Source organism: Carlito syrichta, unplaced genomic scaffold (assembly GCF_000164805.1).
Source record: "Carlito syrichta isolate Samal-C Ts95f unplaced genomic scaffold, Tarsius_syrichta-2.0.1 Scaffold123517, whole genome shotgun sequence".
NCBI lineage: Eukaryota > Metazoa > Chordata > Mammalia > Primates > Tarsiidae > Carlito > Carlito syrichta.
The window spans coordinates 304,285-329,105 of record NW_007067613.1 but is presented as its reverse complement, the minus strand read 5'-3'; the positions used below and the strand labels follow the sequence as shown (position 1 = coordinate 329,105).

Below are 24,821 nucleotides of genomic sequence, written 5' to 3'. Positions count from 1 at the left end.
TTTACAGTTCAGCTTTTTGTGCTCAAGCTTATTGAAAATAAATGTGATTCAACACTGAGATAAAGGATATAAATTAAGTCCAGATTTTTCGAGGAATTGTTGAAATGGAAATTTTTGCTGCATTTTCCTCTTCTTTGCATAAGCCTACTGATGTGTAGTAACAGTCCTGGAGCCTGTTAATGTCTGTAATGCTTGTTTAATCATTTCAGACTTGTATTTATTCCCACTCATAGAATGGAAAAAAAGGAATTTATTATTTTCTCTATATTTTTCACCTCTCAGGTAGTTCCTTTTGGTGTCACTGTCCAGTGCCCACAATGTATCATTCCTTATCTGAGACTAGACACCCTCTGCAGCCAGAAGAACAAGAAGTTGGCATTGACCCCTTGTCCAGCCACTCTCACAAGTCTGGAGGTGAGTCTTGTACACAGCTGCTGTCCGTGGGGAGGGCACTGACCAGAACCCTGGCCGAGGGGCTCCGATCAGCTCAGTCTGTGCAGCGTACGCAATTTTCTCGGAGAAGCTGAGCAGGGCAATGCTAAGAACATTTCTCTGGAATGTACAGAGTCCTCTTGGCCCCAGTGGCTGTAGCCAGAGTTTCAGTTATTAGCAGAAGCATTTGCCAAATGTTTAATGCACTGTCATTCTTTAAAAAAAAGATCATAAAATAAACAGTGACTTCAGTATAAGAATGTTGAAATTCAAGGTGACCTTTGTCAAACATGTTTTTAAAGTGTCTTAAATTTTTGGTGTTGATTTTTCAGGGATTTTTGTTTTTACCTTCAGCAAGTTGAGCTTCTTTCGGAGTAAAACCTTAACTGATTCATCTTCTTTTTTTACAGAAAAAGTTACAATTTGTGTGATATTTTTAAAAGATTTATACATTGAGATGGTTAAATGGTAGACTGTTAAAAGGTAACCTGTATTCAAATTCTGCCCTATAAAAATGTATCAAATGTGTCTGTATCAGAGTTCTATTGTTTTCTCAATACTTACTTAATGGTGGTGATAACATACTTTCTTAGAAGGAAGCAATGAGTTTGTGAGAGTTCTGGAAGCCTTTTTTTATTTTTAGGTAATTCACTAAATATTTGATAAAGTTCGTTGATTCAGTGATTACTTTTATTTTTTTAACTCATGAATGCATATATCAGGATTGTGAGATCGATTTTAAAATGTAAATTAGTCAAAGTAATTCATGTATGTCTTACTTCCTTCAAATTATTTTTTTTTTTGTCAGTATTGATGTCAAGGTCTGCCATTAACTCATATTTTGAGATTTTTAAAAATAAATGACTGTTATGTAAAGTGAATTTTTTTTAGAATACAAACTCTCTGTGGAGTGTGTTTATGCCTTGTGTGCGTCTTTATTACTTTTTACATCATACAAATGCCATTGTTTTCAATGAAAATACGAGAATTTATTTTTTATTTTTATATTTGATGTCATAGAAGTACTCAGAACTGCTGTTTAAGATTTCGACCGTATGAAAATTAGTAGTTCTATTTCTGTTTCAGTATTTTAATATCTTAGTGGTAAGCATGATACCTTTTCTAGTGAATTTTCTTTTGAATGCAGTACCCATAAGAAGCACTCATAATTACATGTCAAATTATTTTGCAAGTACTTCTATAAGTGGGTGTTTTATAAGTGAATATGTATTTGTGTTACAAGTATATAAGATAGTTCACCTAAATTTTTAAAACTATTTTTGATGTCTATGCTTATTTGAGAATATAGGTTTTTTTAAAATTGTTTGTTTTTTAAGTCGATATTTTCTTCTGGTCTATTTCATTAAATATTTGATGAGATTTTTTTTTAACCTGGTTAAAAAACATTTTAAATTAATTTTATTTTTTATTGTTTGCAGGAATGAGTAGTTACCTTTACTAAACAGTTTTTTCATTTATATCCTAGCCTAACATTTCTATGACATACTAAGTTATTAGGACTGAATTGATGTTTAAAAGTGCCATTAATTCATTTACCCCAAATGTTCATTAACAATGTAAATGTATGCTGATGTTCTATGAGACAAGGAAGTGACTAATGACTCTTCCAACTAACAACACTTAAAATGAATAGAAACTTTAGATAGCTAATCTTGAAGTAATCAAGACCCTCATTCAGCTTGGCATCTCTGTATGCTCTAAAACAGCTGTCAACTGTTAAAAATATATACAAAACACACATACGCACACACACATGCAGAAAGAAAGACATGTAAATATCTTGTTCTTCAAAGCCATAAAGGTTACTAACCATAGTGGGTTCTGTGCATTGTATATGTAAATATTTTATATAAAGCATCTATTTCATCTTCTTAAGTTTCTTTTCCTAGAAAAAAATGTTGCATTTCAATGGGGTTGCCATATTAACTTTGAAGAGTAATCACCTTTCCAATATGTTTCTTTATTTTAATATATACCTTCCAGGTTTCTTCAAGTATTTGGAACCCTTTTACACACTTCTGCCACAATCTTTAGGGAATTTGTGGCTGCTGGATGACTTATTTTCTAAGTAGTTAAGCATTGGTTTGCCTGTTTAGATGTCACCTGTAATTTTTGCAAAACATTATTCCCATAGATCCTGTTAGTAAACAAAAGAAGTCATTACTTTCTGAAATCTGAATTTTAACATTTATAAAGAAACACTACTGTTGAATGATTCTGAGAATTCTGGAAAGGATTAGTAAAAATAGCCAGATGTAACAGGAATGGAGGAAAAAAAACTACATATCATGGCTTATTCTCTTGTGTAGTTGAGGACGATGGGTGAGTGCAGAAAAAATAACTACCTGGACCTGAACATGCAAAATCTTAGGAGATGTTTTCCATGTAAAATAAGCTTTTAACTGTTTGAATTTTTTTTTCAAATAGAGAACAGCGTACAAATATGACATTTTCTTTGTGCCCTATTGAGTTTATTCGTATACATGAATTACTACTTTAAATTTCAAGACCTTTTATCAAAGGTTACTAACAGCTGACAAGTTACCTGTAATTTAATGGAAAGCAAAAATATTTGTTAGACTATTCATGATTATTTGTTCTTAACATGTAAGCTTTAATGACTAATTAAAGTAGTCATTTTGGAATGTTGTCAATGATGAGAGAATTTTTTCTGTGTTAGGTATCTTTTGAGAATAACATTGTTACATACTACTAAAGTTTTTAGCTTAAATTTTATATGCTATGGCACTCACCACCGTATTTACAGACTTTATAATACTCAGATAACTTATCTTTCTTTTTTTATAGAATATCTGTTTCAAAGCTTTATATCATTTATAAAATATTTAGCAACCTACTTTAAAAAAATTGAGATGTTCAGAATTCTGCCAGTTTCATTTTTGCCTCTTGTAATATTTTTTTTTTTCCAAATCTTTCTATTATAATGTCTTAGTGTTTTTGAACTAGAAGGGAGTATTCTCCTTTATTGATGAAGAAATTGATAATTTAAAATAATTGACTGAAGTTGGTATAAAATGATACTGTTCTATTGTGGTCTTTCATATTATTTTTCCATACAGAAAGAGGGATTTAGATTTGAACAAAAGATGTGCATTTGTTCTGCTGAAGATGTTTAGCTATGTGGCTAAAGTATAAGGATGCTTTAAAACCCTTCCCTTGTCTAATTAGCCGGAGTCATGATAAGGAAGAAAAACATCTTTGACTTCCTTCCTTGGCTTATAGTTCTTTACTGATTTTCTATTTTACCAATAATAGAATTTAAACTCTTGACCATGATGTGCATGGCTGTCTTCTTGTCTGTCTGGCCTTGCTCACATGTGCTAAGGCAGTTCTATACTTGTGGGCCTTCCAATAAGCCATCGTTCTCTGGCATTATTCTTGATTCCTTTAGAGCACTCAAAATGATATGTAATCCATCACTTCTAGGACAAACAGGCAAGAGAACAGTATAACGGGTATCCACATTGAAAAGAAGAAATCAAACTATCCCTGTATGCCAATGAGATGATCTTAAACCTAGAGAATCCTAAAGACTCCTCTAAAAGACTCCTGGGCTTGATAAATAAACTCAGTAAAGTTTCAGGATACAAAAAAATACACAACTTAGTAGCACTGCTATATACCAGTATTGACCAAGCTGAGAATCAAATCAAGAACTCAGTTCCATTTGTAATAATAACCAAAAAGCTAAAACACCTAGGAATATATTTAACCAAGGAGGAGAATGATCTCTACAAGGATAACTAAAAAAAAAAAATCGCTGATCAAAGGAACTGTAGAAGACACAAATAAATGGAGAAACATCCCATGCTCATGGATTGGAAGAATCAACATTGTTAAAATGACCATATTTCACAAAGTAATCCACAGATTCAGTATAATCCCTATCAAACTACCAATATCATTTTTCACAGATCTAGAAAAAAACTATCTTAAAATTCATGTGGAGCCAAAAAGGAGCCAGCATAGCTAAAGCAATCCTAAGCAAAAACAAGAAAGCCGGACTTCAAATTGTACTAAAAGGCTGTAAATAACTAAAACAGCATGACACTGGTACTAGAGTAAACACATGGAAAAGAATAGAGAGTCCAGAAATAAATCCCCATACCTACAACTAAGTGATCTTTGGCAAAGCAGACCAAAAACGTACACTGGGGAAAGGACATCCTAGTCTACAAATGATGCTGGTAAAATTGGATCACTGTATGCAGAAAAGTGAAACTTGACCCCCATCCCTCACCATATTAAAAAATTAAGATGGATTAAAGAGTTATTAAATGTCAGACCTGAAACCATAAAAATTATAGAAGGAAACCTCAGAAAAACCCTTCTGGATATTGGCCTAGGCAAAGAATTTATGGCTAAAACCACAAAAGCAAATGCAACAACAGCAAAATAAGTGAAATTTAATTAAACTAAAAAGCTGTTGAACATAAAGAATTTCAGGGTTGTGAGAGGTTAGAGTTGAAAAGAGGATTGGCCCCCAGTGAGGCTGAAGACCAGGACCACAAAGCCGTTTTGTATTAAGGACAGTAGGTATTTCCACGAAGGAGTGTCTCGGCCAGGTTTGCATTTTGGACATACTTGGGCAGCGATTTGGCTAATAAACTGCACAGAAGTCGCAAGACTGGAAGCTGAGCAATGAGTTCCCAAGCCGTTGAAATATTCTAGGTGAGAAATGACAGGAGCCTGCAGGAGCCTATGAGAAAGTAGCAATGGCAGTGGGAAGAAGTGGAGACATTGGAGAGGTGTTCAGGAGGTAGAGTTGACAGCACTTGATGCAGCACTTGACCGGGCATGGGGAAGGGGAAGGGGAGAGAAGTTTGGAGTCACATGCAGTTTGCCAGAATAATCAGTGTTGAGGTGGGGAAATCCAGAGAAGGAACTCTGTGTGGGGCAGGGTGGATGGGAGCGGCAGACCAGATCAGCTCAGTTTCAGCTGTGAGTTAGAGGGACCTCATGATGTTCAAATGAAGACACCCCGAAGACTTAGTTTTGGGGTTGGGCTGGAGGTAAGGTTTGTCGGCTTAGCTGTGGTAGCAAACACAGTGGAAATACTGTGTCATCTTATAACAGCTTGTAGCTTGGACAAAGGACCAGGGGCTGATATCTAAGGAAAGTCATGTAAAGGCCTTGCGGCAGAGAGGAGCCTGCAAAGGAGACCAGCAGAGAGGGGCCGGAGGAGTAGAAGGAAAAACAGGAGAGTGTGGAGTCAAAGAACCCAAGATGTCCTGGAGAGAGTGAGCAGAACTGCCAGGGGTGAGCTGAAAGTTTAAAAGGTAGAAGCGTCTGATGGACAGTCATTGTGGTTGTGAGAAGCACCATGCTGTCTGTAATTTCAGGAGTTCATTCTCAAATCCTCTGCATGTCTTAAATAAACTGTTCATGTGTTCTACAGTAAACTGGCTTGAGGAATGTAGGGGAGAAGGCACAGCAATACTTGAAAAAGTAGGAATCAGTGGAAGAGGAGTCCTGGGGTCTTGGTGTCTGAAGGCAGTATGGCATAGAGCCAAGATGGAGGGATCTGCAGACAGGAGGAGGGACCTTTTTTCATTACAGTAACCATAGAGAAGGAGAAAAGGAGGTGCTGGGGTGCAATAAATTCATCAGTTTGTTGTCAGAGTTGAGTGAGATATCACTGTGTTTTAATCTCATTTTTGGCAAGTTAGGGTGACATTATTTGCTGAGAGTGAATCACAAGAGGGAGCATTTGAAGATTTGTGGAGAGCGAAAAGATTACAGTGGGTTGATGAAGAAGTCATAACCTTGGAGTCAAGTTGAGATTGGACATCATGCTTACAGGAGATGCTCGCTTGTAAATGCATGATTGTGTCCAGCAGAATGCAACAGTTAGGATTTAGCCCCAAAGGAAAGCAGGTAGAAGTTTTGTCGGGTGAGGAGTGTAAGAAAAAGGTAGACAGTTGGCAAGGCAGTGGATGGTTAAGACTTCATGGATGTGTAGAGGATATAAGAAAACTTGCTATCATGGAAGGGGGTTCCCAAAAGGGCAGGGCAGAGCATTTTGGAAGGGTTGGAGTCAAGGGAGGCGAGACAGAGCCATGTGCTGATGGGAGGCCTACCGGAATGTAGGAACTGTGGGGCTGAAGTTTTGCTTGATGTCTACGAGTGACAGGGATAGTGGGGGTGGTAGACTTTCCACGGTGATTCTTAATAACCTAAAATGTTGTATATTTGGTATTAAATGTGCCTTTCTAATTATGTTCTAAATTCCCAAGAAAATAGAAATGTGGTCTTTTATTACATCTCTAAACAATTCTTAAGTTCTCGATAAATGTTTTAATTTGGTGAAACATTAGTGAGTGGAAGCCAGGAAGCCAGCTCAACACCCTCATTAGTTCTTGTAATAATTTGCATCTGCAATGATTTGGGTAGGTCTTGGCTTGAAATGTCTAATAAATTCTCCCTAGAGATCAAGGAAAATGGCAGTCTAGGTAGCTGAAAAACTATAAGTTAGGAGGAAAATGGTAGCTTTATTGAAGAGAAAGATGCTTAAATAAATGGGAAAGTGACTTGGAAATTCTTAAGTGCAATAATTGATGAAAGATGGATGGTCTAAAAGATATTTAAAACAGATTGTGACATCGGAGAGCAATGTACATGCCACACCCAGTTCCTTTAAATTAAACTGTTCAAAAGAAAGTTGAGTATGAGAGACCCAGTTTGAAAGACTGCAGGCAATCCTCCAGGAAAGTCAGTTCAGAGTATAAGGCAGAGAAGAAATCCAAGAAAAGAGGAAGGAGAGAGCAAAGGATTGGTTTGTAGAAATCTCCCATGATTAGAAATTGGGTAGAGGAAGCAGCGCTTAAAATGTGCTAGAGGAATAATCAAGGCAGGGGGAGGGGGAGGGGTTAGAGCACCAGAATTATAAGAACCACAGATAGGAGCTCTCCTAGAAGGTCCAAAGTAAGCAGTGTTTTAAGCATTGCCTGGGCTAAAGAGAATATAAGAGGAGGCAATACATGATTTGGTGATTGGAAGACTGGTGATCATAGTGAGCTGTGAAGTGATTTTCAGGATACGACTAACCTGCTCGAGGGAATGTGGGCCAAGGAAATGAATCTAAAATCTGATTCAGAATTCACATTGAAAGGTAGTGAATAAATGTTAATGATAAGTATTTTAGTGACAAAGAAGGTTCAACATACTATTTAGTAATATATTTTATGTATGCATGTTCTCAAGGTGAGTTGAGAAGCTCACTATTGTTGGAATCTAGATCCTTCAGGTTTGGGGAACAACAAGTTTCTGGGTCTTAATTGTCATCTTTTTGTCATGGAGTCATCCCTCTAGGTTCATTGGCTCTGCTTTTCAGTTGTGTTAACAATCTCCCACTGGTGTAGCTATTCCTGGTGTTTGCTTGAGGAGTTGGATGTGTGGGAAGAGTTTCTGAGCTACCTTGTCAGTACCTTGACAAGGACACAGTGTCCTTGGCATAAAGGAGCCCTCACTGCTGGTCGGACAGAGCAACAGTAGCCCTGCAGCAGCCCTTGCCACAACCCCCACGGGCCAATTCAATTTGCAAGGCCCATCCCTGAAGATCTTGACCCTCAGACGTGGCTATGTTTTTTTTTTTCTCCTTGAGTTGGACTCAAGGAACTGAAGGAAGGTTGCTGTGACCAGGGCACCGTGAGTGACAGAGGACAGGGAATGACACACTGGGACTAGTAGACAGGGGCCAGGTGTGAGCTCTTTGGTTAGCTACACTACTCCTGAGTGTAGCTTTTATTCTAAAGACAGAGAATTCTTTAATTGTCAGTATTACTATCTCTGTTGAACGCCTGAGTGTCTTCTCAAGGATGGGGCCCTAGCTGTTTTTAATGTATATCCTTAGGATTTCTGGTAGGCATTTAATAAGTAATGCCTAGTTTACCCAAAGTTGTAGTATTTGTAACATTTGTTTTCACCTCGTAGTCCCCTATACTAATCTACTTTTCCCTCATTCTCAACACATTAACAATTTAATGGTGAAATGATTTCAGCTTAATTTGAGATAAAAGGATACCTTAAAATTTTCTGTTTATGTGTAGATTGCATTCTTCTATGTGGTCCATTTTGCACACTGCGACCAGTGTTAAAATAGTAATAATATATGCAGCTCAGTGCGCTCTCTGCTGTTGACTCATTGAGTGTGCATATATGTACATATAGGAGTTTCCTGGGAGGGGGCCATATAATCATTTTTTCCCCCTCTGCTGATATAATGGAGAATTTGTTCCTCTAGGACATATTAGAACAATGTGTTTAATGCTCTTCAATTTAATTTGCTGGTATCACAATTAATACAATTAGGGTCACTTGAAATGAAACTATTAACAAATTGAGTAATTTACTTTAACAATATCAATGTGTTCTCACAATTACATTTGCTTTAATTAGTGTACAATCTATTATTTAATAGCATGCTTCACATAGAAAAATGTGATAATGCATTCTTGGCTCTTTATAAAAGAAAGAAACTTTTAATGGACTGAGTGATTTTTGTGAAAGAGCTTTCTTCTCCATCACTCCATAAAGTGATGGAGGAGAAAGTAGAAAGTCAGAAAGCAAAGCTTGTCTGAATGTAAATAAAACTTTCTTGGTACTTACCAGTATATGAAAGGTAAGTGCTATTGCATAAGTAGTATTGGAAACTTTTAATGTTAGTTAAGGAAGGGAATGTCGATCCTGGAAAATTTTAGCAAAATTTAATTTTATATTTTTCAACTTAATATTACAGTCATGTTTTAATTTCTGAATGTCATAAAATAGGTCATTTCTAATTTTCACCCTCATGTTGGGAAACATCATGGCCCAGGACTTTAAAAAGGCAGGAAACAAAAAGTTATGATTCTCAGATGGGCTGCTGTACTATATATTAATGTAAGCATTTCTGACCTGAAAATTTATCTAACAGCCAGTGAAAAAGCTCTCCAGAAGGAGATGGTGAGCAAACTTTTCTATCCCAACCTACTTTGTGTTGAGATCAGAAGACCCAGGGAGGAATAATGGCTACGTTTCTGTTTCCACATCTGCAGAGTGAGCTGAAGATGAGTCTTAAAGTTTTAATTAATAAGATCTGCTGTTGTCTGTAAACATAGGAGCAAGATTCACTCTCATATTATCAAGTGGTGCCTTTATGTGCCAGGGAGATACGTGCAATTCGGAAAATTCAGTACTCTAATTTTAAAAATTAGTTTGACAATCTTTTTGCCTAATTTGATCTGTTTAAGTTTCTGTTATTTTGGTTTTCTTTCTTTTTATTCCTGTTTAAGTTTTCTGTTATTTTGGTATTCTTTCTTTTATTGAATTCCTGCAAGAAGCTTGAAGAATTCACAGACTTTGAAAAATTAACTTTATCATTTTAAGGTAAGAGGTTCAGAGGCATGTACTCAGTTTTTCAAGACTTGATACAGTTTATTCAGCAATCCTCCACTGGATTTCATTTTTTATCCCAAATTCTGAGGTATCTACTAGTTTATTCATAGATGAGATGAGTGTCAGGCATTCAGTGATTTACTGAAGAACGGTCTATTTAGCAGTAATAGAAAAATGGCTGACGTGGTGGCTCACACCTGTAATCCCAGCATTTTGCAGAGGCCAAGGCGGGAGGGTTACTTGAGCCCAGGAGTTTGAGAACAATGTTGGCAACACAGTGAGACCCTGCCTCTAAAAAATAAATTAAATTAAAAAACAGGGCAACCCCCTCAGGTCCCCTCTTACTGTGGGAGCTTTCCTGTCTTCTCAATAAATCCTACTTTTAAAAAAAAGTAGAAAATTTGTTTAAGTAAATTTTAAAACAGCATTTTGACTTTTGCGTCGGCAGGCTACTGCTTGGTTAGTTACTGCATGTACTACACTGAAGATTTGCCCCTTATTCGATGATCACATATGTAGTCTCTAAATTCTACCTTTAATTTTAAAATGATTTATATATTAATTTCTTAACTTGTGTTATGGAATGTTAGAAGAGTACCTTAATCTGATTGTTTGAATACATAATCTTCAAAATGTCATAGATTTAAGAGATCACTGAATTTTTTTTTATCAAAGAAGGCCAAATGTAAGAAGTTAATTTCGTTCTTCCATGCCTTGCCTATGTGGTCTTTATTCTCAGTTTTCTTTCTATCTTGAGTTAAAGATTGCCTCAACTTTTTGAAATGATATAATATGCTTTTAGAGAGTTGACCCCATCTCAGGCTGAGGGTTGATTCATTGCATGCCAGGGTTTCAGCGTTTCAAAAGCAGCTCCCCTAGCACATGAGCAGCTCTTGTCTCTGGGTGTTGGATTATGTCAGATATTTTTTTCTGTATCAGTTGAGATGATGGTGCATGTGTTTCTTCTTTTTTTTTTTTCTCCTTTGTTCTATTATTGTTGTATGTTGCATTAATTGATAGTTATATATCAAACCACCTTGGCATTCCTGGGTTAAACCTCCCTTGGTCATGATGCATAAATCTCTTCATATTCTGTTGGATTTGGTGGTGGTGTTTCATGGAGAATTTTTTGTATCTATATTCATTAGAATTTTAGGAATTTGTCCATCTCTTCTACATTATCAAATTTGCTGGTTTACAATTAGACATGGTATTTTATATAATCCTTTTTGTTTCTAAGTATGTAGGAAAGTCTCCATTTTTATTTCTGATTTTAGTAATTTGAGCATTTTTTTCTATGTCTGTTTAGCTCAAAGTATGTCTGTTTTATTATCTTTTCAAGAAGTCAACTTTTGGTTTCATTGAGTCTATTGTTTTCTATTGTCTATTTTATTATCCCTGCTCAAATCTTTTCCTGTTCATTTTTTCTTTCTACTTCTCAGAATAGATAACCTCAATTGAGTTTTGTTCAAGTTTGTTGATACTAATTCCCTCCTCAAATCTGTTGTTGTACTCTTCTAGTAAATTTTTATTTAAGTTATTGTCCTCATTTTTCTATTTGGTTCCTTTTTGTAATGTCTCTCTTTTTATGTATGTTTTCTATTGAGGCAGTTCTAGTGTTCTTTAACACTTTGTCCATGGTTTTTGTGTTTTGTTTGTGTGGTTTTTTCTTTAGTTGTTTGGACGTATTTGACAGTTGATTCAAAGTTTCTTATATTTTTTAAGTAAATCTAATGCCAGGGCTTTCTCAAGGACATTTTCTGCTAATTTCATTTTTTTCTGTGAGTAGACCATACTTTCTTGTTTCTTTGCATGTCATTGATTTTTTTCTTGAAAACTGTGTATTTTGAAGATTAGAATGTGGCAGCTCTGGAAATCAGATTCTCCTCTTCTTTCTGGGCTTTGTTGCTACTGCTAGTTGTGGGTGGTTTTTGTTTTAGTGACTTTTATAAACTACTTTTATAAAGGTAAAATCCGTGTGCTTTGTCACTGTGTGAACATTGAAGTCTCTATTCCATTAGCTTAGTGGTCAGCTAGTGCTTTGGTAGTTTCCTTAAACGCCTGGAGCCCAAAAAAAAAGAAGAAAAAGAAGAAAGTACTCTCCTAGACTTTGACTTTGCACGTTGGCTTTGTATTGAGGCAGACACTCCTTCACTGCTTAGCCAGGCCTTTACTGCAGCACAACTCTGCCTTAACCTTCACCTCTTGTTTGCATAAGGCTACAAGGTCTGAGCATGAGTCCAACATTGGGTGTACGCATGCAGCCCTCAATTCCCTCGTGCACGTGAACGCTTTGAAAAGTCTTTGTTCCTCTTGTATCTTCCATCCTAGGCTGTTTTGTTTGTCTGTGGCTTGTCCTGTTTATTGTTCTTAGCCCTGGCCTGCTGAGGCCTATACTTTTTTGACTTTCAAGGCCTTTGGAAACTGCCACTGAGGAAGCCATCCAGGCTCTGAGAACACTGGGCAAAACAAAGGCAAGCACTTGCTCTGGTCTTTTAGGAGATTACCAGAAAGGCTGGAGTAGGCTGGTGTATTTCCACTCAGTTCTGTGAGAATAAGGTTCCTGTAGCTTCCTGTGGCACAGAAGTGCAGCTGCCCTCTTGGGTGCTGAGGCAGGTTGAGGGGGAAGGGGGACAGGTGAGCCACTTAGGATGCCTCAGGGCCTGTGACCTCAAGGCAGCAGGCTCTGTCTTCTTCACTGCTTCCCCTGCTTGCTGAAGGTTGACCAGATGTCAGAGGCTACAGAATTGATTCTTAAGAGTTTTTGCCTGCTTATTCATTGTGTCTGTGGCAGGGTAGGATTCCCTCTTCTGCCGTTGTCAGAGTGCCTATTACTGATGTGTAGTGAAGAGGCTTTTAGAATTGCATCTTTAAAATCCTATCTTTAAAAATAATTGAATGTGATGATTTCAGACACAGGAACAGAGGAATCACACATGTTACATTTCCTGTTTAAAAAAAATAAACCTGTTCCTTTTTTCAGCACCAGAGCATTTAAGTCCTAAATAGCCATTTTTCTTTGTTTTTCTTCATGATCAGAGGGTGTTATGGACAATAGCATCATTCTTTGAAACTACTTGGTGTTTATTCTGTGTTCTCTATTATAATTTCCATATCTTAGGTTGATCATATTTCCTTTCCTTTTTTTTTTGAATTGGAGTCTCAATCTGTCGCCCAGACTGGAGTGCAACGGCATGCTCCTGGCCACCACAGCCTCGACCTGCTGGGCTCCGGCGATCCTTCCGCCTCAGCCTTCCAAGTAGCCAGAACTACTGGTGCGCGCTACCACACCTGGCTAATTTTTTTGATTTATTGTAGAGACGAGGTCTTGCCAAGTTGCCCGGGTGGGTCTTGAGCCCATGGGCTCAGACAATCCACTCACCTTGGCCTCCCAAAATGCTGGGATTACAGGCTGAGCCACCGAGCCCGGCCATGATCATATTTCTATCATGTAATTTAGTGTTTTTGTTCAGTCACCTTGCAGATGTAAATAATTGAATATATCATCCTCTTTAGTTTTGCTAAGATGGTTCAAGTTGAATGAATGTGGCTGCCTTGTTTTCCTCTGGGGAATGGAAGTTTGGCTGATGGTAGTCATGTACCTGGTGTTGACTGTCTCCTCCATTCAGAAGTCACCCCAGACTGCTTGGGGGTAGGATGGCTGGTATCCAAGCCTGGGGTGGGAGGCCTTCTCTTAGGTGCCAAGTTATTGATTAATTTGCTCCTGAAGTTTTAGTTGCAGCCACACCCTAGAGACTGTGTTGCTATTTCTTCAAAGGGCTTAATGGTTAAGTTTGTCCCAATTATGACATCAAGAGTGGGATGGTTTTTTCATACTGAGAAATGACTCTGCACTGCTCATCATTTTGTGTGGAAGTTGTTCTGGGTGTCCCTTTGCTTGCTTGATTCTTTTGTTTTGAGTCGGAGTCTCACTCTGTCGCCCAGACTGGAGGGCAGCGGCCGCTCCCGGCCCCCGCAGCCTCGACTTGCCGGGCTCCGGCGATCCTTCCGCCGCAGCCTTCCAGGTAGCCGGAATTACAGGCGCGCGCCACCACGCCCGGCTGATTTTTTGATTTATTGTAGAGAGGAGGTCTCGCTGTCCAGGCGGGTCTCGAGCCCACGGGCCCAGGCCATCCACTCACCTCAGCCTCCCAAAGGCACGGGATGACAGGCTGAGCCACCGAGCCCGGCTCGGGTGTCCCTTTTCTGTTCAAGTCTTTAAGGATAGACTGTGAATGATTCACAAGTTAACATTAGGAGTGAAAAGGAGACCCTTTAGTGGGGTCCTTTTGATACTTCATATCCAGTGAGTGGTGGTATAGATAATATATTTTTTTTTACCTAAATAGGCCATTTTCTGCAATCAGTTGTCTGGTAGTTTTGAGAACATCTTTTGAAGATAAAATTATGGTGTTTTCTTAAAGTCATCATGCTCAGAATGCTGTTTTTAATAGTTGATGTAAGTTTCTTTTAAAAATGTATGTCATGTGGGCCACACTGATATATAGACAGTATTTATTTTTTCCTCATACGGAGGTTAAATTATTTTTTTGTAGCTGTCAGGCAAAGTAGTTTAATATGTCTTTATGTATATTTAATTAATTGCATGTTAAAATTAATATCACAAGTAACTTAGTAACAAGTTAAAAATAAATCTTTTGTCTTGTTAATCAGACATCCCACAAAAATGCATCAAATATTTGACGCATTTCTATACCTTCCACTTTTAATGATTAGTGTGATTTGATGCACATGAACACTGTTAATACTATACAATAGATATGTGAATTTTTGTAATTAGTTGCATTCACATCAAGACTTATGTTTTACATTGCAGTAAAATTCTTAGTATGATAGTATAATCAATTTATACACAGACCAAAACTGAGCACAAGTTTTGGTTATGGATTGATCATTTAAATGTAAATGTTGAGTCTTTTGCTCTAGCCAAAATAAATAAATAAATAAAGTGATTGATTTGAGTCCTCTGATATTAATGTCAATGCAAATAGAAGTAGATTTTGTTGAGACCTTCTGTTTAGTCCAATTCATGAAAACAACTAGGTTTGGAAATATAGAACCTACAAACAACTGTTTTAGGTGGGAAGTGTGGGGAGAAAGCTTAACAATGCTTTTTTTTTTTTTTTAAAGAAAGCAAGATTTATTGAGAGAACAGAAAAGCTCCCACAGTAGGAGAGGACCCGAGGGGGTTGCCCAAGAATAGTTTTTAATGGCATTTCATAGAATTTATTTATAACAACTTGCAGTTCTTTTTTTAAAATTTAGAGTTGTAGGTACATGTGGGGATTTGCTTTGTAAATAAACTGTGTGACGACAAGGTTTGAATTTCTAGCGAGTTATCCCCCCTTCCCAGTATTGGATCTGGCACCCTTGCAATCCTTATATGATTTATCTAATTTTATTTCACTTTTTTTTTTTTAGAGATAGTATGTCACTCTGTCGCCTAGGCTGGAGTGTAGTGGTGCAGTCCTAGCTCACTGCAGCCTTGAACTCCTGGGCTCACGCACTCCTCCTGCCTCAGTCTACCAGTTCCTGCAGTCATATGCCATCTTGCCTTGCTAATTTGTTAAAAGAATTTTGTGGAGATGATGTCTTGCTGTGTTGTTCAGGCAGATCTTGAACTCCTGACCTCAAACGATCCTTCTGTCTTGGCCTCCCAGAGCACTGGGATTTCAAATGTGAGCCAAACTGCACTCCACTCCAGTTTATCTACTTTTAGAGATGGCTGTTATATTAAACCTATATTGAAAGCCCAAGAGGTGCTATTCTTGTTAACATCAAGGCAAGTGACTAGGTTAGCTCAGGTTCGAGGGGAAGTGATGGAAACACCGAGAAGTGTTTATGTAATTTCTTGCCGTTTACACACACACACACACACACACACACACACACACAAGGTATATATTTATGCACAATCTGGCCTTTTAACAAAGAAAAATAAGCCTGTGTTTAGGCTGCCACTGATACAAACAAAACAGCTGAGACTTTAATGAACACCATACTGAGGGCATGTAGGACATAAGGCAAATTAAGCAGGTTACAAACTGCACATCTTTTGTTTAGATATAGGAGATCTCCCCAATCCTAACAATTAGTTGTACTGACAAGGCAAGCAGATAGACAGAAGCAGAAGGAGATCGTTTGTATCAATTTGAGAAGCAGAACTAGTAATGAAACAAAATAGCCACATAAAATAGTCTGTCTTTTACTTTTAAATTGCTCTTTCTCTCTATTTTCTCCAAAAATAAATACACATTGTGAAACAAAAGCTTCTTTTATTTTGTTTGAAAATAAAGACCAATGTAGTCTTTATTTTCATTTTTTAAGAAAAGATTTTCTGGACACTCAAACGAATTTTAATCTTGGTAACCTGACAGCTTTGTTTAAACATTGAATATGAGTTTCCTTTCATGAAAATCTTTTCAAAGTGCAGCAGTTCAGCTGTGAAAACCTGAATACATTAATGATGACAAAGAAGCTCCAGAATGAGCCAACATTTGTTTTGTTCTTTTACAACATTTCTTGATAAATTGCATACACAAAAGTGTTGCCAGGGTTATTTTAATTTCTCCCTATTTCTTTTCTAATAAATGTCTTTGTGTTTACCTTTTTAGACCCAATACCTTATTATTAATCATTTTATATATATTATTGGCTTTAAGAAATTTGTTGTTTTATTTTGCCTTATAGAGACATACTGTGGGAAACAAACATTGCCTTTTGTTTATGTGATTAAACATCAAAATACATTACTCATGTTTAGGTTTTGGTTAATTTTCCTCAAAAGACAATTGTCAGACATTTGTGTTCTAAGGTATCTATTTAGGGATCATTTACTTTGTATCTTAAGTTATGAGTAAGATGTGTCATGTGCCCCCCAAAAAACAATGTAGATATATTTTAATGTAATTTTTTTAAGGCTTGCAATGTACTTATTCAACAGTCATTCTTATTATAGGCATTGTTAATTTTTCTGAAATAAATGTTTTCTCTGTGGGACGTTTTCAGTATTTATATACTTGTCCTATCTTGTTTCAAAAGGTGTGAAGCATAATTTGGGTTATATTCTGTGAAGATTCGCTTTTATTTTCTGATTTTTAAAGTTCAAATATGTTTATTTTGTTTACAAATTACTTTTCAGTTAAAATGTGCCTCTGGTATTTTCTGAATCATTCCTTTAACTCTATCTTGGTGTATTTTACGTTTTCAGTTTAAAGATGTTTTCAAATAGCATTTAACTGAGCTCAGTGACTAAAATGAACTGGGTGACCATTTACATGTTTGGTGTGTGCCATGCAATGATATTTCATGTTATTCATAGATAGTACGTCAGCTAGCTGTTGTTGCTTACACTTATCTCTAAACTCGATGACATAAAATAATAAAAATGTATTATGGTTCATGGTAAAGGGGATATGTTGAATAATTCTCTTATTCGGAGCCAAGCTTGCTATGTGTCTGGGAAATGGCTGGTTTAAGATGACCTTACTTCTGTGTGGAGATTGGCTGGCTATTAGTGACGTGATGGAATGACGGAGTCACGTGGCGCATCCTCCAGCAGGGTAGCCTTCACTTGTTTACATGGTGATGTCAGCATTCCAAGTAGACAGACATGTGTTTCATGAGACCTAGACTTGGTCCTGGCATCTTGTCACAAATGTCACATTTTGTTGACCAAAGCAAGTGACAAAGCCAACCACGGTCATGAGGTCGCAAAAATTGTACTTCTGTATGTTAGCAGTGAACAGTCCTTTGGTAATTTTAAACAAAAAGTTACATTCATGATAGCATAAAAAAGAATTAAATACTTAAGAATACATTTAACAAAAGAAGTAGAAGAAATACACTGAAAACTATAAAACATTGCTGTCAGAAATTAGGGAAGATATATATAGATGGAGAGACATTTTCTGTTCCTGGATTAGAAGACTTAGTGTTCTTATGTTGCCACTGTCTCTTGATGGACAGAGCTGGAGAGTCAAATTGTGAAAGGCATGCATTCGAGAGTGGAAGAATAATTGGGTTATTCGTACCATCAATTTGTCAGATTCTGAACCAAAAAAGTAAATGAACATTTATGATATGTAAATATTTTATCTTAATAAGAACCAGAAAAAAAGGTGGCATGACTGAAAGATATACAATAATTAACTGAAAGCTAAGACAACTGACTGAAAACTAATGGAAGATCTAAAGAGAGCTCAATAGGGCTGGGCTTGGTGGCTCAGCCTGTCATCCCAGCACTTTGGGAGGCCGAGGCTAGTGGATTGTCTGTGCCCACGGGTTCCAGAACAGCCCGGCCTGCTTGGCAAGATCTAGTCTCTGCAATAAAAAACTAGTTGGGTGTGGTAGTACATGCCTGTAGTTCTGGCTCCTTGGAAGACTGAGGAGGAAGGCTCACCGGAGCCCAGCAGGTCGATGCTGGGTTGACCGTGAGTGTGCCACTGTGCTCCAGCCTAGGCAACAGATTGAGACTCCAACTCAAATAAATAAATAAATAGAGTATAAGGCAGCTAGTAGGAAATAAGCAAAAAACACGTGGTCCTATTTTCTGAGCTTACTAGATTAAAAATAAATTACTTATGAAATGAGTTAAGTTAGGGCCTTTAAATGAGGTTTTCAAATAAGTTTGATAGAGTTTCAGTCAAATTTCCAGAAAGGTTATTTGAACCTTGAAAATATCTTTCTAAAATTCATTCAGAATTATAAACTTAGTTAAAGACAATAAAAGTCTATTGTGAACATTTTTATGACTACAGATGTGAAAACTAAGGTGAAGTGGATAAATTTGTATAATGAGACAAATTATTAAAACTGATGAGAGAAAGTTCAACTCATTTTAAGTAAAATTTTAAGTGTTCTTTAAGACTAGAGTACATGCATTGCTTTGTAGGTTATATTTTTTCATATAACGATCTGTGGTTATATAAACTATTATACAGCAGTTAAATATGTATGAATACTTTTTTTTTTTTGAGGTAGAGTCTCACTCTGTCGCCTAGGCTGGAGTGCAGTGGCATGCTCATGGCCACCCCAGCATTGAACTGCTGGGCTCCGGCGATCCTTCTGCCTCAGTCTTCCAAGTAACCGGAACTACAGGCATGCGCGACTAATCATTTTTTTATTTATTGTAGAGATGAGGTCTCACCAAGTGGCCTGGGCTGGTGTCGAACCTGCGGGGCTCAGGCAATCTACTCATCTCAGCCTCCCAAAGTGCTGGGATTACAAGCCAAGCCACTGAGCCTGACCACAAACACTATTGAAAAATGACAAAAAGGGCAATCCCCTCGGGTCCCTTCCCACTGTGGGAGCTTTTCTGTCCTGTCAATAAATCTTGCTTAAAAAAAAAAAAAAAAGGCTAAAGTTTGTTATTTGCAGAAGGGATTATATAAGGATATACAATTATATATACAATGGGGTCAAACATATTAAAATATAAAAGAATGAATAAATTCTATGTGATTGTATAACCATTAATGTTATAGAATAAATAGTAATAATTCCACCGAGAAGTCACTAGTCCCAATTTGGGGACAGATTATTTCTTTTTTTTAAATTTATTTTTTATTATAAAGTTGTGGGGTACAATTCAGGGTTAGGTATACAGGTATGCTTGTTGATGAGGTATGCCCCAGATTATTTCTAACAAACCAAAAAGAGAAAATCCTTTCAGAGGATTGAAAAATAGGGAATGTTTTCAAATTTGTATTACATGACTAATATAACCTTCATAACAATATCAGTAAAGGGCATTTTGGGAAAGTACAGACCATTCTTGATCATGAATATAGATATAAAAAAATTAGTAAACAGAATTCAACATGTGCAAAATAGTAACACATTTTACCAAATTTTGTTTATCCTAGGATTGCAAGGTTGGTTCTTTAGAGAAATCTATTACTGTAATTCACCTTATTAATAAGTAGAAAAATCATTTCAGTAGATGTAGGGAAACATTTTTAAAAATTATAACTTTGTGATAAAATAACTCTAACAAACTATGAACGGAAGAGACCTTCCCTAATATGAAGAAGGGCATTTACAAAAGTAATACAGCATAATCATCCTAATAGTATAATGTTAAAAGTCTTCTCTGTAAAATTAGAAACAAGTAGAATCTACAGATAAATTATTAGAATTCATAATTTACTTTGCTAATATTCCCTGATATAAAAATCAAAATGCAAAGTCAATTACACTTACAAATATACCAGCAATAAAAGATAGCATTTATAATAGTATAGAAATATAAGTAATCCTTCAATAAATCCAGTAAACTATGTGGTAGCCTTTAGGGAGAATGCTATGAAACTTTACTGGAAGACATTTAAAAAGTCCTGGCAGATGTAGAGGACACAGCATGATTTTAGGTGAGAAGACTTGTCATCACAGAGCAATGAGAGTCTTCCCAAAGTAATCTACAGACTCAGTGTACTTGTCAGAGTTCTTGTAAGGTTTTGTTTTTCTAAGTAACTTGGTAGGTTGATTCAAATAGTTGAAGAACAAAAGTTTCAATAATCTAAACACTTCGAAGAAGGGCACATTGCGTGACAGGATAACGTGATAAGGCTCGTGACTTGACAAATAGACCAGCAGAAAGAACAGAAAGACCAGATTGACCCAAACATGTATAAAACCTTAATAGAGGACAGAGTTGGCCTTGCCAATCAGTAGAGAAAGAATGGGCTCTTCTTTAAGTGGTGCCGGGGACAGCTGAGTTTCCATTTGGGAGAAAAATGAAAATGAATTATTTTCTCATGTTCTATTGAAAATTCCAATTCCTTCTCAATTAAAATCTTAAATGTAAAAAGACAACCCATAGTATTTCTAAAAGAAAATAAAATTTAAAACATCAAAAAGGAAAATTACATCAAATTAGCTATTTCAAAATTGAGAACTTTTTGTCAGAAGAACATCCTAAAGAGAGTGAGAATACAAGCTAAAGTCTGGGAAAAGATGATAATATACAAAACTAATAAAAGTTTAGCATCCAAGACACATGAAGAATTCTTATGAATCATAAGAAAAAGACAGGAATAGACATATATTTTGTAGTATAAAGGAACCATGCAATAACCATAAGTATATGAAATATTTGAGTAAAATCCCAGTCAGATTTCATGGCATACTTCTAGATTGGCAGACATTAAATACCATGTGTTTGCCACAATGTGATGAAATGGGAGCTCTCCTGCGTTGCTGATAGAAGTTAAAGTTGGTTCAAGCGTTTTGGAAATAATTTGGCGTTATGGGAAAAATGAAAATTCCCATACCTAAGAACTAGCATTCCTTTCACTCCTCGGAACACGGAGAAACCATTGCTCGTCTGCATCAGGAATTGTGTGTAAGAACATGGCTCCGTTGTTGGAGTAACAGAAAGCTGGAAATAGTCCAAGTGTGCATCAGCATTGCAAATACCTTCTCTAGTCTCTGGCTTGCCTTTTTATCCTCTCAGCAGGGTTTCTCACAGATAAAATTCATTTTGGTTGTGTTTATTTTTTCCCGTCAATGTATTGTGCCTTTGGTGTCATATGTAAGAACTTCTGTCAAAGAACTCTTCACCTAACCCTAGATCATGAAGATTTTCTTCAATATTTTCTTTTAAAAGCTTAATAGTTTTATGGCTTACATTTAGACATTGGTACATTTTGAGTTAATTTTTGAGTAAGATATGAGTTTCAGGTCATGAGTTTTTCCTGCAAATGTCTAGTTATTGTGCCGTTTGTTGAAAAGACTATTTTTCCTCAATTGAATTGCTTGCATTTCTTTGTGAGAGTCAGGGAGTATACTTGCTAGGAATATATAGAGAATCAAGTCTACCTTTCAAATGTCACTGATGTTGTCCATACATAGTTAATAAAACTTTATTTGTAATAAATTGTGTAATACTCATTTTAAAAATGAATAGGTAGGAAACAGGATATAATTTTCACATTTTGCCCTCCCCCCAAAAATAAAGGTATGGTAGAACTTCCAGGACATAAACTCAGTTAAGTGTTATCTTAGTTAAGAGTTATAACTCAGAAATCTGTTTTTGATGAATAAGTCATTTATATTCTAGAAAAATGTTTGCCAATGTTACTCTATCCCCTATTCCCAAATGGTAAATTAAGTAAGAGTAGCAATTTTTACAAAATGATTACTGACTTTGGATGTGTGCACATTTAGTAGATTAAAAGCTGGTTTCTGTTTCAAAGTTTCTCTGCTTCTCTATTAATTTTATGTCAATTTGCCCATTGTTAAATCAGTTATCTAGAGGAAAACATCATATGTGAAATGTACTTGTGGTATAAAAGTGAGATTTAAAAAGTCCTCATCCTCCCCCTTATGGGATATTACTTTGCTGTTTGTTCCCAACGTCATGCTTCAAAAACAGATAAAAAGCAACACTTTTTTAAGAAAATGAAATAAAATTTAATCATAAGAGGAGACCTGGCTAGCACATAATTTCATGTTATTCATGAAAATTTTACTTTTCTTTTAAATAATAAAATTGTTTTATTAAGAAAGCCACGTATCTGTCCATTAGTAGACATTTCCACCTTATACTTAGCTAAATTCTCATCAAATTTGATTAACTCATGGCCGCAACAGATGTTTAGCTTAATGGAAGAAGAAGAAAATTAAGTATGTTGATCCTTAGAGCCACCTCCAAGTTTTATTTTTTGTAGAAGTATAAGGAAAGTTCAAAAACCTCTTTATACCAGAGGTTTGTGTTTTATATTCTACATATTTATCTTTAGCTTTATTTTAAAATTTAGAGATACAGTTTCTATTGTGCTGCATGTTTATAAATATGTAATGTATTCGTAAATTTATGTATTTATAAGTAAGTACAAAAGAATGAATGTAGCAATATTCAGGAAATCTTCAGTCTTACAAGTTCATTTGTATATGAATTCATGTGTTTACATTAATGTGCTAAATTATTTTGAACTTTTATCAAAATAATATATCTTTAATAGTGAAATATGTAGCTTGGCGTGGTGATGTGCTACTTGGTAAGGCTGAGGTGGAAGGATCGCCTGAGCCCAGCAGGTCGAAGCTGCAGTGGTCATGCGCATGCCACTGCATTCCAGCCTGGGTGACAGAGTGAGACTCTGACTCATCAGAAAAAAATAGTGAATTAGGGACATGAAATTGTTAAAGTTAATTATTATTATTTTATTTGATCTCTGATTATTCAAATATGCTTTTAAGATATTGACACTTGAGAGTGTAAACCAGTGTTTTAGTCCGTTTTCTGTACAATTTAGCTGAAATGATCTTTGGTAGATCATGTTAATAGCTTTTGATGGAGAAGTTGAATACTTTGTGGTATGCTTTCTTTCTGTCTTTTTTTTTATTCTGAGTTGTTGTCTTACTCTGTTGTTCAGGCACTCCAATGCGGTGGTGCCATCATGGCTCACTGCAGCCTTGACCTCCTGGGCTCAGGCAGTCCTTCCACAGCCTCCTGAGTAGCTCGGACTAGAGGTGCGCACCACCACACCCAGCTAATGTGTTTATTATTATTATTATTATTATTATTATTATTTTAATTTTTGTAGAGATGAGTTCTTGCTGTGTTGCCTAGGCCTGTCTTGAGCTCCTAGGCTCTAGCGATCTTCCCACCTCAGCCTCCCAAAGTGCTGATTACAGGCAGGAGCAACCATGTCTGGCCAGTGGTATATTTTCTCTTCATTGTATTTTAGGGATTGAATAGCTCAGCTAAGATGACTGAGTGAGTGGGTGAATTATAGTGCTCTGGTGACTCAGCTCCACATACTGTGATGACCTTAATATTTAGAATTAAATAGGACTGTCACATCCTATCCTAATTCTTAAGTTTTGGGTGTTAATTTAGAAACAATTTCTTTTAACTTATTTGTCCTCAGGGTTCAATATTCATTGGTTTCAGTAGCTATTTATTGAGTGCCTATTCTATGCCAAGCTTCGTTTAGATGATGGGAATACAGATGTAAACAAGACAGACAGTAACCTCTGCTCTGAAGAAGCTTACAATTCTAGTGAAAGACTGACAGGACAAGGCTAACGTGGAAAATGTCAGACCCGTGGTGCTAAGTGCTGTGAGGAGAAGGCATGGCAGAAGGGTGGGGCAGGGACTGAGGAGGGTGCTGCAGTTTTAGCTGAACAGCAGGAAAGGCTTCCTTGGGAAGGTGGGAAGTGGAACAGGCCTCGTGTGTGGTAAGTCTCCTTTCATAGAACCTTGATGTATTTGAGTAACATACTAGAGTAGGATTGAATTTCAGTATTCTTGCACGTTATGTAACAAGAAGAGGCTCTCCTAGAATTGCCGTCGGTGTTTCTTGGGAGTGTCCTGCTAGTATAGTTTACCATTTTCATGTTTTAAAGTTTGATTTCTTACTTTCCGTGGTCACTCGACTCATGTTTTGACCTCCTGCAGCAGCAAATGTGTAATTTGGTTGATTTTATCTCGAAAGGAGAAAGGAAATCAATTAAATTCTGTTTATACTTCTAGTTTCTGTTGTAATAAAATACATTTTAAATCCTGTAGTATTGTGAACACATGTACTGGACGTTGCCTTACTTGTGTTGGTATTTTAAAATGTTTATGTAGCACTAGTATTTGCCATCTTTCCCTACATCTTTTGCAAAGACTTGGAAATGAGGAAACCTAAGCTGTTTCTTTTACAGAGTTTTAAAAATTATACTCATGATTCTTCTCTACATTCTGTTTTTTACCTTATTGCTTAGATAAACTTTTTTTATTGTTGAAGCATAAGAATAGTAATACTAATTCCATTTGTTACATTCTTGAACTTGAATTCTGCTGTTAAAACACTGTCTAGTACATTGGAAAGAAAGGATTCATTGCAGCTGTTATTCCAGTGTAGTCCAGAAAAACAAGAATGGCTACTGTACTCCATTCCCCTCTGTACCCAGCTTGCTTGTCTCCTGGCACACCTGGGCTGTGCTTCTGTGGGGCTGCC

General features: G+C 36.5%; 1 protein-coding gene across 2 annotated transcripts in view; it reads left to right on the top strand.

The window, feature by feature from the left end:
• Positions 1-283: 283 nt before the first annotated feature.
• TBC1D5 (TBC1 domain family member 5) overlaps positions 284-24,821 on the top strand; it is a 317,366-nt gene continuing 292,828 nt past the window's right edge. For both annotated transcript variants that reach the window (XM_021707719.1, XM_008048448.1), the window contains exon 1: positions 284-414. In XM_021707719.1, coding sequence (XP_021563394.1) covers positions 318-414 — 97 coding nt within the window. In that variant the 5' untranslated portion in view covers positions 284-317. The remainder of the gene's footprint in view (positions 415-24,821) is intronic.